At 43.2% G+C, this 17,429-nt stretch overlaps 1 protein-coding gene across 1 annotated transcript in view; it reads right to left on the minus strand.

Moving 5' to 3' along the window:
- Window positions 1-524: 524 nt before the first annotated feature.
- Window positions 525-17,429, minus strand: part of cryz (crystallin zeta) — a 44,472-nt gene continuing 27,567 nt past the window's right edge. Inside the window, exons 7-8 of the mRNA XM_022761899.1 lie at window positions 2,772-2,867; window positions 525-1,290 (exon numbers count right to left, since the gene is read on the minus strand). Of these exons, the coding sequence (XP_022617620.1) occupies window positions 1,129-1,290; window positions 2,772-2,867 (258 nt within the window). The 3' untranslated portion in view covers window positions 525-1,128. The remainder of the gene's footprint in view (window positions 1,291-2,771; window positions 2,868-17,429) is intronic.

Below are 17,429 nucleotides of genomic sequence, written 5' to 3' on the forward strand. Positions count from 1 at the left end.
TTTCTCTACAGAGCATTTTAGCATCTTTTAGCTCCATATTTTTATTTATTTTAGATAACCACAAACTCTGTCCTCACTAACTTCATTTCCAGGCGACTACTTTCACAGCACCAAACAACAGCCAGACTGTTAGCAACCAGCTGGTATGGAACATTTATCAGCTGAAGAGCCAGACATTTTTCTCTGAAGTAGTTGGACACCAAAACAGAGCTTTAAGCAGAGTGAATCTGAACTTGTAGTCCATCAGATGGACAGTGTGTCTGCTGGATGAGTAAATAAGCAATTGTTATTTGCTAACACATTAGCGTTAACAAGCTGAGCAGGTAGTGTACTACAGGTTTAATATTTTCTGCTGCTATAAGAGCAGTGAGAGAATGAAACAGAACAGTAAAGTTGCAGGACAGAGATAAACAATGAGCTGCAACTGCAGAGTCAGGTGATAATTATCTGTAGGTTCATCACTATGAGCAGACCCTTTCACATTTTCACACTGTTATTCTAAAAATATAAATTACAGCTAAACATAAAGCTAAGTATTTGTTAGTCTTGCACCTGAGCAGCTCCTACTCCAGCAATTGTGCACTAAAGTTACCAAGAAAGGAATCAGTTTGTCCACATAAAGGTACAGACTTTAATATAAGTATATGTCATCACAGCCCATAGAGCTAAGTGGCTCAGGGAGACTTGAGGGTTTACTACAATGAACATGGCAAATTTCATAAAACTTACATAGGTAGCCAAAGTAACCAGGCCAGCTAGTCTTGTACTGTAAAAACAAAGTGATCAGATCAAGCTGAATAAGTGGAGAATACAATACAACAGTGACTCTCCCTGAAACTTTTTACATCATTCCTTGTAAGCATGATTTATTAAAATGAATGATGAAATACAGATAGTCATAGTGCCTGTCATGTCAAGTTAATATTACTGTCATTGCCTTTTTCAATTTGAGGAACAACACTGAACATCAATAAGCTTGTTTGTATTTTAGTAAAAAGGTCATTTTCAGCAACACTTAAACTTAAAGGCAACCATATTAATAATAATTTGCTTGTTGTAGCAGCCTGTTAAGAGTCTCCCCGTCTGAACCCTACTTGGTGAGCTTCAACTTGTGATACAGTTGTGTCATCACATGGTCAAGACTATCTTTCCAGCAGCCCCAGGGGACTCAATAATGTCATGATGGGCCTGGGCAGCCTTGTCAAGTGGATACTGGGAACCAACGACTGGATGCAGCCAACCAGTTTCCATCCCTGCGTAGAGCAATGCTGCACACTCCTTTTTCTCCTCCTGACAAAGGAAGATGGAGGGAAGATATATATAAGAATTATTTTTACTAACTAGAGTATTATATCAGGATCAGTTTTTCTTGTCTCCATGTCAAAAGTTGTTTGGTGTCCATTATTACCTCTAGCACATTTATTTTTCAGCAGGATTATGGGAAGAAGCCATTCAATTTTGAGGCACATGAATTTAAATTTTTTTCTGTGATGTCTTGTGCATATTGTTTGACACTAGAGATGAAATGGTTACTGGTTTCATGCTAAATCACAGTATAAATGCCTGACGGTTTTTATTATGGTTTAAATTTGAATTATCACTATAACTGTGGCCAATTACCATGGTTAATTTAACTCACGTTAGGTACTGTACGGCATCAACCAGCAACAGTCTCCCAGACACATGCACAGAAAGCAGCGTGGGTTTGTTTTCTGTTGGTCAAAACATGGTGGAACAGAGAATTATCACCTGACTCTGCAGTGAAACATGGCATCACCAGAGATTTTTCAGCCTGCTAATACCCTTTTTTTTGGACCAAAATTAGTGAGTATAAGCAGGTTTTTTAAACGTAGGTAAACCTAATAAAAAAAAAGACGACTGACTTTTTACACTGTCAGATGACTTTGCCTTTCAGTTCGGAGAGGACTCACACAACTGCAGCTACAGAGCACACACACAGACTAGCTGCTCTGTAAACTGGATAAAATGGATCCGTTGCGTCGCTATTGTTGCTCCCGTCAGTGTTGGAGCCTTGGTGTGAGATGCTTCTATCGGTGATTGTGTGTTTCTGAAACTTATTTCTGGGCTGATCACTGTTTCATCCTTGAGTGCAGTGTAGCCTGATGCTGGACAGGTAACAGGTCAGTCTACAGTGTCTGTGCTGAAAGACTTCACAGCACAGAAAATAGTAACAATAACAATAATTATATAATAATATAATAAAACATTAATAGAATAATAATGATGATAATAATACTTTTTCTATTCCCTTGTTTACAGAGTGGGCATGCAGCAGGCAAACCCAGTACTGCTAATGGTCCTTTGTCCTCATCTATGAAATAGATGTGTTGACATATTAAATGCAAATATTCATTTGGTGAAATTATTTCAGTTTGTGCTTTACTGGCACATTTAAACAACAACGTGATAATACTGGTAACCATGATAATTTTGGTCACTATAATTGTGATATTACATTTTTATACCGTTTCATCTCTATTAGACACTGGCCTTGGAAGAGGATTGCGCTCTCTGACTGCCTTTCTGCCAGTCCAATTCGTATACAGCATTTCAGTTAAGTGTATTGGCTTATACGTAGAACAACTTTCATTAATCTCAGTCACATACAGCTATGTTGCATGAATCTGTCTCATGTAACCTCATCCAAAGTGTGTGTAGGCTTTAAAAATCCCAAATCCATACAAATCCCAACCAGATACAATTATTAAGTGTGTTTAAAACATGGCTTGTGTGATGTCACTGCTTTGTACCGGTGTGGCAAAGAAAAGAGCCACTCCCATGATGCTGCTCTCTTTAGCCATGGTGTCTCTGGGGTTGATCTCTATGGGGCCCCTGGAGCCAACAATCTAAAGTGGAAGAGGAAAGCAGAGGTGAGAGAGATAGTGTGCAGACGTGGAGAAATGAGCTACACTGGGACACAACTACTATACAGACTTATAAACCAACAAGGTAATAGAGCTATACTGAGATAGTTACCCAGCTGTGATACGACAGTGATGCTACGACCAAACATCAGGTAATTAGAGCGCTAAATAAATAGAAGCTTTAAATAAATAGAAGCTGACATGTAAATCTATGTATCTCATGACAGTAAATCAATATTTCAGTGTTTGTTTACAGTAGCAGAACATGTTTACTGAGTGGAACATTTTCAATTCAAGCGTCGGGGTGAATTTTTATAGCCAAGAGAGCAAGTGAGCAAGAGAACCATGATGCAGACCAAAGTCTACAAAGTCCAGTGGAGGTTTTGTTTATCTCCATTGTGGCTCCCATCAGTGTTGGAGCCTCCATGTGAGATGCTTTGATCGGTGATTGTGAGTTTCTGAAACTTATTTCTGGGCTGCTCACAGTTATGCCCAAGCAGACAGCAGCATAAAAAAGGACACTGGCCACCATTGACTGATAAATCGTGCAGCATTTCATTGCAGACATCAAAGGACCTGAGCCTCCTGATGAAAAAGAGCCAGCTCTGCCCACCGCAATGAACAAGGAGGGAGGCTGGACTTCACTACACGGCACACAGCCCTTCTGTCAGATGCAGAAACCAGAATATTAACCACAGGTGTTTTAAGGTGATCGTTGACTGGAAGCATTAATTCCAATCTACTGATCACGTATTTTTAATGAAAATCGTCCGATCATTATTGGCGGGCAATCAATAGGGGCATCCCTAGTATAAATCATTCTGAAGCTAAAAATATGTGTCAAGTCTGTGACATAGAGATGAGATCTATCAGAACAAATTTTACACATTTCTGCTTCTGTGTCTAACTTTGTTAAAAAGGTATTTGAATAGTTTATTTCTATTATGAAGACACTGACACAAATTCATTCAGGTTGCAAAATTTCATTTATCATATTTTTTCTGCTCACTTTTTTGGCACCTAACTAGTCCTGCACTGTTTGTCGTAGAAACTCAGTTCAAACGTCAAAATGTGTGTCTTGATCGGGACATGCAGGGTATTACAATTCTCAATAATATGTCTCAGGATTTTGGAAATATTCATTTTTTTCCCCATTAAAATGAATTGAGAGAATGTTCAAACCCTCTAAAATCTTCTCCTCTTTGAACTTCAGAACTACTACTACTTTTTCTGGCAATTTTTGAATTTATAATGGGAGTCTATTGAAGGAGGTTAGAGTGGATGACATCACAGCTAGAGTGGGAGAATGGGTTTAACTGCATAAAAAAATCCTGTCTAACTCATCCTCATGGCCACAACTATTACTCTTCACACATAAATTCTTCCCAGAATGTTGGCAATTTGTCTTTGTCTTATGCCCTTCAAACGGGCAGGAGTACCATCCAACTGCCCCATTCACTGTAATGTAAAATTAGAGCAGAAAATCAGGAGGAAAAGCAAGAGGTATATCATTGCACATGCCACATTTTCGGTACCACAGACAAATATTTTATATCACTGCGTTCAGCAGAGTCTCCTCTCTCAGAAAATATATGCCTTTATGTGATAACAGTTACCCCTGAGTGAATGGTTCATGCCATCAGCCATTTTCCAGCCTACACTGTGACTATCTGAATATCTACACTTTTCTAGTCTTATTGACCACTCATCCATTCACACACACATTCATACAGTTATTTTCCTGGTGAGTCTGAGTTTGAGAGGTATATTTCAAGTGAATCGCTGTCTCACTCAGTACAAACTAAGCAGTTAAAGTCACCATGGAAACCTGTGGGATGGGAGGTTCAAATCAGAGTCCTCTGATTTCTGACAAAGTCCAGCTACAGACTGCTCCAACACTAAATACAAGACAATGATTTACACACATTTCAACAGTTTTCACTGGAAATATGTTTCACTACAGTTTTAGTCAGGAAAAATTTGGCAGTTAATTTCAGTTTGTCAATTTAACTGACACAGAGACAAGCACACAGACTGACAAGCACACAACCAGGCAGGTAGGTAGGCAGACAGACACACAGGCTATTTACCTACTACACACAAGTGTTGTAGTACACTTTCATTAACATGTATATCAATATGTACTCTGCATTATAAATATACTGAATGTTAAACATATAATCACAATGTGTCAGCTATATATACTGTATATCTGAGGTGAGACTGCATGTGAGTCAGCCTTTGTTGCAGCAGGTCTGTTACACCAAGTGCTGCAATAAGTCTGTTACACCAAGTACCCTCGTAGGAAGGAGTAACGCCTTTAAAAAAAAAAAAAAAAAAAGATTGGAAAGCAGCTGGAAAATATGGCGTCAACAGAGTATGCACTGGCAAGGCCCAGGTTGGGGAAAGTTAGGGGATTTCTGGACTTCTGGCACCATTATCACAACCTGGTAGCCTGGTTTGGGGAAATTCAGGGCAGACTAGACACCTTATTTCCAAGGTGATGCTAGGTTCCTTTTAGAAAAATAGGTTGAGAGTCTACCAAAGAAGACGGGATTGATAACTATATAAGATGCACAGGCATTCTGTCTTCAGTTCGGACCAGGGTCTGATCTTGCTTTAATTCTTGTGAAAGAATAAATTCTATTGCATAGTACTTTGACCATCTCCAGTGACTTCTTTTTTGACTCCAGTCCTGGACTTCTTTTCTTTAACATAAATTGGCGAGCCAGCCAGGAGAGACAGAAGCCTGTGAACCCCTGCCCCTGCAGAGCCTTTTTTAATTTCTTCAAATTCTGATTGTGTCTGAGTGCAACTCACTGAGTGCAGTGAGTCTCTGCCCAGGTGAGGTAAATCAGAATGTCTCTTCTCTAAAGAACCTAGTCAAAAATAAATGAGAAATTAAGCATGAAAAGTGTTAAAATTTAAAAACAGGCACCAAAACTAACAGTACTAAAACTGTGAATAGATTACAGTCACTGGTGAACAGAGTTGAATCCAAGTGTGTTTAATGTGTGTCTAAGTGTAATATATTTGCTATATATCATCATAGAGCGGAAAGAGTGAGTTAATTTGATCAACTGCTGCTAAATGTGTGTATTGCATGCTGGCTTATAACCTTGTGTTTTGTGGGGGATTTGGTTATCATTACAAGCCTCTGTACCTGGTAGACCCAGTAGTGTTTCAGCTGGGTGATGAGCTGCTCCAGGGTAGACAGGGTCAGACTGGAAGAGCGGCTGAGTCTATGAGAGATTAAAGATAAGACAGTCCATGCGGCTACCGCCTCTTACTCTGGGGAAAAGAGGCTCTGAACAGGCATGGGACTGAGTCTGAGAGAGTAGTGATAAGCGATATTGCCAATGTTGTGCCAGTTCACACTTAAAAAGAACTAGTTCAAAGTTCAGTTCATACAGATGAAAATGTTAGTTAGCAAGTTCAGGTTTTTCTTTTTTATTAAATAAATAGGCCGCTATTCTTTTTCAATGGAACCTCCTTCTACCCATCCATCACCTGCACCAAATCATTGCCACTCCAAAACTAAATGAATTATTGTATACCACTGATGAATCACATACATAAGGTACATTTAAAACAGTCTGTACCGCTAGCACCAGCTGTGTTGAGCCGTGTCTATGGAGACGTCATGCAGCGTTTACGCCGTTCATTGAATGCGTTCATGCACAACACTGGATACTGCATGCACCGCTAAGGAGCCTACTGGATGGCAGGAGAGTTATTGTATGCACCGCTAAGGGACCTACGGGACGGCGGGAGAAGTTATTGAATGCATTGCTAAGGGGCCTACCGAATGGCGAGAGAGTTATAGCATGCTCTGCTGAGGGACAGTGGCACTGTATATAGTGCGTGTCAATAGTAACTGTGAAAAAACAATAAAACACTGTTTATAGTGATTTAAACTGTTTGTTGATAACTGTACATACAATTGTACAACTGTATATACTGTACATACATACATACGAAGCCAGCTTACTAAGTATTTTTAAAAGAAAGCTTAACTTATTTCTTCACTTTAGCCTTTAACTAGCTCTGAAATTTGCATTTTGCGCCACATTTATGCCCTGCCTATTTAATGATTTATTATTATTATTTTATCTCATTTTACATTAATGTTTTTAATTTTAGATCAATGCTTTTAACAATGTTTTATGTTAATTTTATGTCTTTTCTTTTCATGTGAAGCACTCGGTGCATGTCATTTCTTTGTTGTAAAGCACTTTGTGCTACATTGCCTGTATGAAAGGTGCTACACAAATAAAGTTTATCATTATCATTATCATTATCATTATTATTATTATTATTATTATTATTATTATTGTTATTACCCCTGAGGAGAACAATACTGATGAATGAGTGAGATAGTAGTATTGAAAATGAGGTGTCTTCTTTAGAACATTATGAAAATAAAGGAGATATAGAGACACATGGAATAAGGACACATTTCTGGTTAGAGCATACCTACAGCAATGAAGAGGGCTTGGACCATTGGCAAGACAAAGAGCAGAAAAACAGTGTAGTAGTGAACACACGGCTGTGTATCATATCGTTCCCAGGAGAATGACGTGGGAGGCAAGCGGATTCCAATACATCGTTAAAACCCAAGGAGAAGATGAGAGAGACTGGAATTTAACTCTATAAGGGCAAGAAAAATATAAGCCAGGCATTACTGCTGATGAAATACTTGAAATCCCCAGATCACTAGCAAGCAGTGCATTTGCAGAGACAGAAACAGATTAGAACAGCAGCCTACTGCCCCACCATGGCCTGTCAGACCACCACCATCTTGGCCCGACAGGAAGCCTGGAGTGGGACAATTCCCAGTGATGAGGGCAACAGATGAAAACAGGAAACAGAAAATAAAAAGGGAGCTGCAGGGGAAGTTTACAGTGACATGGAATAAACAAGCAAGTGACAGAGGGAAAACAAAGACATGTTTGGATAAAAGCAGAAGAGGAAAAGACAGTGGCCAGCAACACAAGACGGATTGAAAGTTCAGATGAAGATTCACTTATCAGAGGTGATAAAAGAAAGTATCAGCAGGTGGTGGAAAAAGCTGCTGTGTTAAACAATGAAGATGCAGAAAAACCCCCAAAATGCAACAACTGAAAAGAGGTCAAAGGTCAACAAGTAATGACAGCAGCCCCAAGAAGAACCCAAAAAGAAACAGACAATTGCCATTAATGTCAAGTGGACAATACAAACCTGGAAGCAAATTGGAAAGGAGCCGTAAATGACATCCTAAGGACAGCACACAAGACGCAGATGAAAACCATTCGACTAGAGGAGCAGATAAGCACACTGAAGGAGGAAGACAGAAAGATGGACGCTGTATGGAAAGAAAGTATGGAGTAGGTTAAAAGTGTACAGGCATCAACTGGCCTACCACAAAGAGTGAGGATGCAGCTGAATAGCGTCTTGGTATCAGAAGAATATTCACCTGAAACAAATCGATGGCTAGACAGCGAAAAACTGTCAGATTTGGTAGACTGCCAGACACGCCACATAAGAGACATGTCAGAACTATTACCCATGTACCTGAGAAGTGGAAGATGGGTGGGAGTAGACATACCCACAAATCAATGGCCAGAATACAGAAGACCAGAAGGGGAGCAAGAGGACGAACAAGATGAAGCCAAACTTCAGTGTCCCATAATAAAGAAAGCACAAGGACAATACACCTATCAACCTCCTAGGGAGAGACATTTTTTAGCCCTCTAAAAGCTAACATCATGTGCACACAAGATGGCCTCTATGTAGATTACCGTGAAGATCCACCAGCTGGAATAATGCCATCACTGACACAACAGGAAGCCATCGGCCTAGTCCAGCCAACAATGTATTGGCTCAAACTGATGTCACAATCACAACTGCTCCATGAGTGGGAAACATGGAAACCATGGGTACAAACTCAGGTGGAGAAAGCTGATGAACCATAACTGCCACTCCATTGTACTCTTCTATAGGATGAACAGCAAAAGCATAAAGATTATGAGGAATGCTGGGAAGAACTGATGAATAGAAAACCATTATATATGGTTAATCAGGATGTATACATAGGACCACAAGGAGCAGCTGCTGCTGTGACACTTCCATCTTAATTATAAGACTGGTTCTGTCATGGTTTACCATGAAGGACTATTTATGTTTGGATTTTGTTATTTCCTTTTTTATTTTGTATTCAGTTTCCTTGTGTGTCTCTTGATGTTTGTACTTCCTGTCTTTGTCCTGTTTCCCTGTTTGGTGATTGTCTGCCCCGCCCTGATGTGTTTCACCTGTGTTCAATCACCCTTGCCTCCCTTGTGTCTATTTAGTCTCTGTGCTCCTCTTCTGTGTCGGTTCGTCTGCTGAAATGGTCCTCGGTGTCTGCTGTTGTTATCTCCTGTGTTTTCCCGTGCTTCATCAGTGATCTTTTGTTATTAAAACATTTTGCATTTACTCCCTTGTGCGGTTGCATTTGGGTCCAGCTCCAGATCAGAATATCATTGAGAGTGTGTGATGAAGGGGTAGTAGAAAAAGTCATATTTAACGAAAGAACACCTGCACTGATGCCATTAACACCAGAACATGAAACTTTATTAGAACAGCAGGTACCACAGGAAGTATGGTCAAAACATAATACTGACGTAGGTAAGATTAAACTAGCGCCACCTATACACATTAAGCTCAAACTAGGAGCCAAGTTGCCATACAGAAAACAATATCCACTGAAGCAGCATGCTATAGAAGGAATCAAGCCCATAATTCAAGGCCTGATGGGGTTTTGGTAAAAACAAAAAGCTCCTCCTGCAATACTCCAATCAGAAAGCTCAATACTAATGATTATGGATTAGTGCATGACCTAAGAGCCATCAGCTCCATTGTTGTTGCCGAGATACCCACTGTTCTCAAATATTCTACCTGATAAATGCTGGTATATAGTCATTGACCTATGTTCAGCCTTTTTCAGTTTGCCACTACATCCAGACTCACAACAATTGTTTGTATTCACTTATCAAGGACAGCAGTACACATATACACAAAGCACAGGGCTTTGTAGAAAGCCCTACAATTTTTTAACAGGGTGCTAGCCCAAGATCTGCAACACTCAGATGTTTCAAGTACTGTAATTCAGTATGTGGATGATTTGTTAATGTCATGGTCTCAGCCTGGAGGCTCCAGGTTTTTGGTTTTTGGACTTTCTTGGTTTGGTTTTCTGTGTTTTTGGGTTTCTGTTCAGGGTTTTGAGTGTTTCTGGTTTGGGTGTTTCTGGTGTTTAGTTTAATCTTCCCTGTCTTGTGCTCTGTTTCCCCGTGCACTTCCTGTTTTATTTTGATAGTCATGTCACCCCAGTGTCTGAGTTCTAGTTTTGCTTCCTTTTGTTAATCATCCTGTTGGAATAATTGTATATATGAATTTATCTCATATTTACTAACTAACCATGTATCCTGCTTTACAATCCTATAATCATGCATACAGTTTGTCTTATGATAATAATCATGCATATAGTTTGTCTTGTGATGAAGTTGTTTTGCAGGTAGTAGCTGCTGGAGGAGAGCACAAGCTGTCACGATGCATAGAGCAGACTGGAACCAGCCTGTTCTACTTCTACATCAGGGGATGAACATGTGAACTATGTATAGTCAGGCGCCCATCATATTGTTCGTGTGTAATTCTCAGTTCTTTAAGATAAAGCAATGACTTGTAACCAAAGAATGCTTGGAATGCCTTATGTGATAATAAAAAGAGAGGAGACGGTGGAATATGCTCAGAGCGGGTTGGAGATTGTAACTGAGCATATCTCTGTCCGTTCTCCTCGCGAGTAAGAAATAACGCTCTTGTCTTTCTCTTCTTTGTGTCAGTATTAAATGTCTTAGGTGGTGTAAACCTGACACATCCCTGATGTGTCCCACCTGTGTCTAACCCTAACCCTAACCCTTCCCCACCTGTTCTCCATTGTTAATCAGTTCCGTTTCTTTAAAAAGCCCTTGCTCTGTCTCGTCTTTGTGATATCATTGTCGGTTGTTAGGTTTGGTGTCTGTTTCGTCATCGTCTCATGTATGGATTTTGGTTTTTTTTGTTTAAATAAATTCTTGCACATTGGTACCTCCTCCGCATCTGAGTCTCTCACCCTCACCCCTGCCTCATCGGACCCTGACAGAATGATACCACCCACACAGGACTCAGCGAAGGTAATAACTCTTTTTGCGTTTTTTTGTAGACAGGCGGCTAAGCATGCTGTAGTATCCTAAATACTTCTGGAGTTAGATAGAGGGAGCTGTAGGATCCATGGGTGGACCTGACAGGAAGTCCTGTCAGGAAGTATTTTATATAGGAAGTGATGTATGAATTGTGTGCTCTTTTGTCTGTCACTATCATCGATTAAAAGCCCAGGAATATATGATGGCGAGTTCTGTGTCCTCCTTGTGCTGCCTGGGCCCACAATATTACACATGCCGAGCAGACCAGCCGCGCAGCTCCGCCTGCCTCACCTGCTTCGCCGGTAGCCTGTAACGCCACGGGGATTAGGGGTTACGGGATCGGGTCAGCCGGCTCGGACTTGGACTATGGCAGGATTGCCTACCATGGAACCCGGCTGGCCCGAGGGGGACCACGCTCCCTGTGGGGCGGGAAGCACCGGCGGAGTGGGAGAGACACTGCTGGTGGTCTGGTCCCTGCTGAACCCACTCCCGCACCACGTGACCTGTCGGCGGACCGGCCGATTCCTGCACCACGTGTTCTGTCGGTGGACCGGCCGATTCCTGCACCACGTGTCCTGTCTGCGGTCCGGCCCACTCCTGCTCCACGTGTCTTGTCAGCGGTCCGGCCCAATCCTGCACCACATGCCCTGTCCGCGGGCTGACGAGCCACTAGCCCCTCCTCAGCAGCTGCAGCGTCCCCCAAGGCTTCACCCTCTCCAAGGTCTGCAGTGTTCCCCGAGGCTCCACCCTCTCCAAGGTCTGCAGCGTTCCCCGAGGCTCCGCCCTTTCCAAAGTCTGCAGCGTTCCCCGAGGCTCAGGCCTCTCCTGAGACTGCTACATCTTCTGCCCCTCCGGTGCTGTCAATGGCCGCTGCTCTGTGTTCCCCAGTGGCATCGCCAGCGCTGTCTTCTGCCCTGCCTGTGTCGATGGCCGCTACTCTGTGTTCCCCAGCGGCGTCGACGACTGTTCCCGTCTTTCCTGTGGTGCCGACGGCCGCTGCTTCGTGTCCTCCAGCGGCGTCGACGACTGCTCCTGGTGTGACGTCACCACCTCTCCTAGTTCCTGGTGTGATGTCACTGCCTCTCCTGATTCCTGGTGTGACGTCGTCACCTTCTCCCCTAGCTCTAGCCGTGACGTCACCTCCACTCGTGGTTCCCGCCAGGGCGCTACCCCCATTGATTCTTGTCCTAACTCAGCCCACGTGGCTCTTGGTGTCATTTACTCCTGCCGGGGCACCGCCTCCGGTGGTCTCCGCCTCCGTGCTGCCTCCGGTGGCCCCTGCCCCTGTGCCGCCTCCTGTGGCCCCTGACTCTGTGTCGCCTCCGGTGGCCCCTGCCCCTGTGCCGCCTCCAGTGGTTCCTGCCTCTGTGTCGCCTCCGGTGGTCCCTGACTCTGTGCCGCCTCCGGTGGCCCCTGACTCTGTGCCGCTTCCGGTGGCCCCTGACTCTGTGCCGCCCCCGGTGGGTCCTGACTCTGTGCCGCCTCCGGTGGTCCCTGACTCTGTGCCGCCTCCAGTGGTCCGGTCGATCCCTGTTCCTCGTGTCCTGACGGTGGTCCAGCTGACTCCTGCCCCTGGTACCCAGTCGGCTCCTGGTCACTCTCCAGAGGGGTGACACCATCCTCCATCTCGACCTCCTGAGAGACCCGGTCTTTGCTGTTGGCCTCCAGAACGGCTCCGTCCGTTTGCCCGACCTCCGTGTCGCCCCACTGAACTGCCCAGCCTATCCATAAGGCCTCCGAGCCGTCCACCTGAGTTGCCCCCAGTCCATCCTCGTGGCCGGCCTCCAGAGTGCCCTTCCGTATTTACGGTCCCGCCACCTCCTCTGCCCCCAGTCCATCCTCGTGGCCGGCTCCCAGAGGTCCCTTTTGTCCCTTGTGTCCCTCCTCCGGACATCCTCCTCCCGCCCTGGGGACGTCTGGAAGCCGTCCCTTAAGGGGGGGGTACTGTCATGGTCTCAGCCTGGAGGCTCCAGGTTTTTGGACTTTCTTGGTTTGGTTTTCTGTGTTTTTGGGTTTCAGTTCTGGGTTTTGAATGTTTCTGGTTTGGGTGTTTCTGGTGTTTAGTTTAGTCTTCCCTGTCTTATGCTCTGTTTCCCCGTGCACTTCCTGTTTTATTTTGATAGTCATGTCACCCCAGTGTCTGAGTTCTAGTTTTGCTTCCTTTTGTTAATCATCCCTGATGTGTCCCACCTGTGTCTGACCCTAACCCTAACCCTTCCCCACCTGTTCTCCATTGTTAATCAGTTCCGTTTCTTTAAAAAGCCCTTGCTCTGTCTCGTCTTTGTGGTATCATTGTTGGTTGTTAGGTTTAGTGTCTGTTTCGTCATCGTCTCATGTATGGATTTTGTTTTTTTTGTTTAAATAAATTCTTGCACATTGGTACCTCCTCCGCATCTGAGTCTCTCACCCTCAACTCTGCCTCATCGGACCCTGACAGTTAATTTATAGTGCCACAAAACAACAGTGTGAAAAAGACTCCATTACAGTACTAACAGCGCTAGCAAAAGGAGGGCGTAAAGTTCGGAAGGAAAAACTTAAATTCTGTCAAAAAGATACTGAATACTTAGAAAGAAAACTATGTGGGGAAAAGAGGCTAATTGCACCCTCACAGTTAGAAGCTATAGCTAAAACTCTAAAACCACTAACAGTGGGACAAATGCTGTCTTTTCTGGGGATGGCGGAATTCCAAAACCCATGGCTTTGTGACTATGCTATAAAAACAGCACCTTTGCATGCTCTAATACAGGCTGCAGGATAAACAAAGACCTCAGTTCAGCTACAGTGGACAGAGGAAGTGGAAGCCTTTCAAGCACTAAAAGGAGACTTGCAATCTGTCCCAGCACTGGGAAATCCTGATTACTTTAAGCCATTTAAGTTATATGTTTCAGAAAAATTTGTTTTTGCAAGTACGGTATTGATACAAGATACACCAAAAGGTAAACAACCATTAGCTTACTATAGCAAAAAATTAGACAACATTGAGACAGGCCGGCCACCCTGCTATCAGGGATTGGCAGCAGGAGCTATTGCTTTTCAGAAGGTCTCAATGTTGACTATGGGACACAAGGTTGTCCTATACACATCTCACCGATTACATGCCTTGCTCACAAGCCCATGGTTCGTTCTAACTAAGCTAGAAAAACAGGTTATGAAGTTATACTTTCAGCACTTGAACCTAACCATCCAAACATGCACCACAGTGAATCCTGCAACCAAGATGGTGTTGCCTGTGAATGGAATGCCGGATGACTATATCCAAACAACAGACACCTTCATGCAAGCACGTGATAATTTGTATAATCAACCGATCACAGCAGATCTCATGTTATATGTAGATGGCTCCTGTTTCAGAGATGCTACAGGAAACCATGCTGGTTATGGCATTGTACAATTACATAAAGATAATTGGTAGCTGAAGATTGTAAGTTATGCCTATGATCTGGTACAGCTAGCACATTGGTTTTCCACGCCCTTGCTAACCAAAGGTGTGTTACAAATGATCACTTTAGGTTTAGGACAGGCCATACTCTCACGAAGAGGAGCATAGAGCAGTTTTCTGACAAATGCAAAAATAGTTACAGCCAATATACAGACAAACTTATGTTTCACACAGGTAGTCATGTACGTTTATATTCTAAGGACTATGCTAAGGGTTGTTTGGTTAAAAAGTGAACTAATTCAACTTTGTGTTATCTTGATAGAAAGTCATGGCAGAAGGCCCAGGATACAGTTGGGACAAAGACCCTTTTGTGCACCTTCACAAGCCCAATTCCAGGAAAGTCAGGGCTATTATCCAAGGCCTCAAATACATCCCCAGTATAGGCTTCATGTGACCCCCTTTGATCCAGCTAATATGGGACCAGGCAAAGGGTTCTGCCCTTAAGGACCCTACAGGGCACTAACCCAGCTGTGAACCAATGGTACCAACAGGGATATTCTCCAGGCCCCTGACACGCATGTCTAACTCTGCAGGAATGTGCTCCAGACCCATCAGGAATGGGTTCAATCCTGCTGGGACCGCTATTGGTCCCAGCAGTGCCTAAGGATATGCAGTTCCAGTCCAAGCTGGGACCGCTATTGGTCCCAGCAGTGCCTCAGGATATGCAGTTCCAGTCCAAGGAGGACCCGCGACAAGAATCTTTCTACCATTGGCGCCACCTCCACCAAATTACTCAATACTGTTCCAGTTGCTCCAAGGTGAAATACCAGTCCAACAGCCAGAACCACCACTTCCTACTGAGGAGCCAGAAGAGGAGTCCTACTCTGCAACCGTCCCTGATTTCAGTCATACACCTCCAGGGTCATGGGCAGCACCGACTGATACTAACCAAGAGCCCCCAGTCTCCTGAGGATCCACTCCCACAGCCTTCTACCAATACTGCTGCAGAAGATCACACTAATCTAACCATGGAAGTTGGAGATCGAAACAAGTTGGCTGAGATGACACCCCTTGAATTCCGCCTCATGCTTGTTGGCCGCCCAAAAGAAGAGGCTCAGGCACTGCGCCTCAGGAGGAGTAAGATGCTGAAGTGGCACTCTAACAAAAATACCTGATTGACAAACGTCGTTGCTACAAGCAGTTACAACAACAGGTGCAGGAGTTAGCCCTGTGTGAAGGAATTTTCTTATTTGTCCACTGTAAGTGACTGACAGAGTGAAAAGTCAGTGTGAGGCCCTAGGTCACAGTGCCACAAACACTGTGTTAAATCTTACACGAGGAGACACTCAGGCAAGTCCTCCAGACACAGCTGTGGTTTCTGCTGATATTGCTGGTGCCACAATTGATAACAGAGGACCTTGGATGGTCAGTAACAAACAGCTTGGTGTTCAGAGATCAGCACCCGGGTTTGTGTAAATCATGTTTCCTTGTTCATGGTTAATGGACCGATATTGTATTCACACATCTCTCCTTTTAGATATTTGACCAAATATGGCGTGTATGCTACTTACAGTAAACTTTCAAAGTGCATAAATGCTGACCAAAGGCATTCCCACTTGAGAATTGAGGTGACATCATGCACAGAAGTCTGTATTGATGATTTCTCCTTTCTCCTTGATCAGGAGAAACATCCTACTGACGTCTGAGAGGGACTGGCATGACTGGCCTACGTCCCGGCCCTCAGCCACAGTGAACTGTGGATTATGCTATATACCAACCACCATGCACTATATATCACCATGGACTACATCATCTCACGGATTTTCACAATTCTCGCACAAACAGCATACTACACTATAACTATAGATTAGTGTTCTCTTAAAGAGCACAGAGCACATATGTCTGTAGAGCACATAAAGAGCACTATGTTTGAATTAAGAATATACACAACACACATTACATACAGTATGTCTTGGACTTGCACTGGTTATTAAGTTTATATTAACTTCGTATCCAGAATAACCGTTTGATGTGATATGTACTAGGGTTGTTATGATACTAGAATTTCAAACTCCATACCAATACCCAGGAAAATACTCGATACTCAATACCATTTGCGATACCACAGGGAAAATGACCCTAACCCTATTTTAAATAAAGATAAGAACAATACAAACAATAACATCAATGACAACACTATTTTTAGGTTGTCTGAGGTAGTGCAAAAAAGCAACAACAGTAACCTTACTTTAAGTTGTATAAATATGACATGCAAATGTATTCAGCTACAGCCCTGTTTATTTGCTGTGCTTCTGGTGACATTGCACCATATTTTCGTTGCAGTTCAAATGGAGTTGGTAAGTTAGGCTGCCCCTGTTTCTGTCTAGTTGCTGGTTGACTTTTCTCAGCTTCAATCTGGGACTTGATAATAAATATAACACTTTTCAGAAACAAAAAATTGTGTTATGCTGTTAAATTAACACTGTCTATTAACGTTACAGACAGGCAGGACTGATAACGTTTGCTGCCTAGCTCCCACATTAACGTTAATGGTTTTATTATTAGCCATAGCCGCTAGCTGCTAGCTTAATGATAACTTAACAGACGGCTAATGTAGCTATCGGCTAATTGCTAATAGTTAAACAGCTAACATTAACATGTGCTGCCGGCCAGGTGAAATAATAAAGCAAAATAATTCCAAACGGTAAAACGGCAAAATTCAATTTCAGCTAAAACAGGTTGCGAAGGTCCCTTAAGCAGCAGCACTTGCCATGTTAATTTAGTTTTATGCTAGTGGCACCAGCCAGCTCAGTGCTGTGAACGTCAACTAGCATTCATGTGTTCAGACGCAAGTGAGGGGAGGGGCTGTGTGCCTGCTCGTCTGCAGTGGTGCTGTATGAAGTTGTGTCAACTGGAGGAGGCAAAGATGGCACTCTTGGTATCGATACTGTTGCAAATGAGTATCTAATC

Source organism: Seriola dumerili, unplaced genomic scaffold, assembly GCF_002260705.1.
Source record: "Seriola dumerili isolate Sdu_G_001 unplaced genomic scaffold, Sdu_1.0 BDQW01000432.1, whole genome shotgun sequence".
NCBI classification, from domain to species: domain Eukaryota; kingdom Metazoa; phylum Chordata; class Actinopteri; order Carangiformes; family Carangidae; genus Seriola; species Seriola dumerili.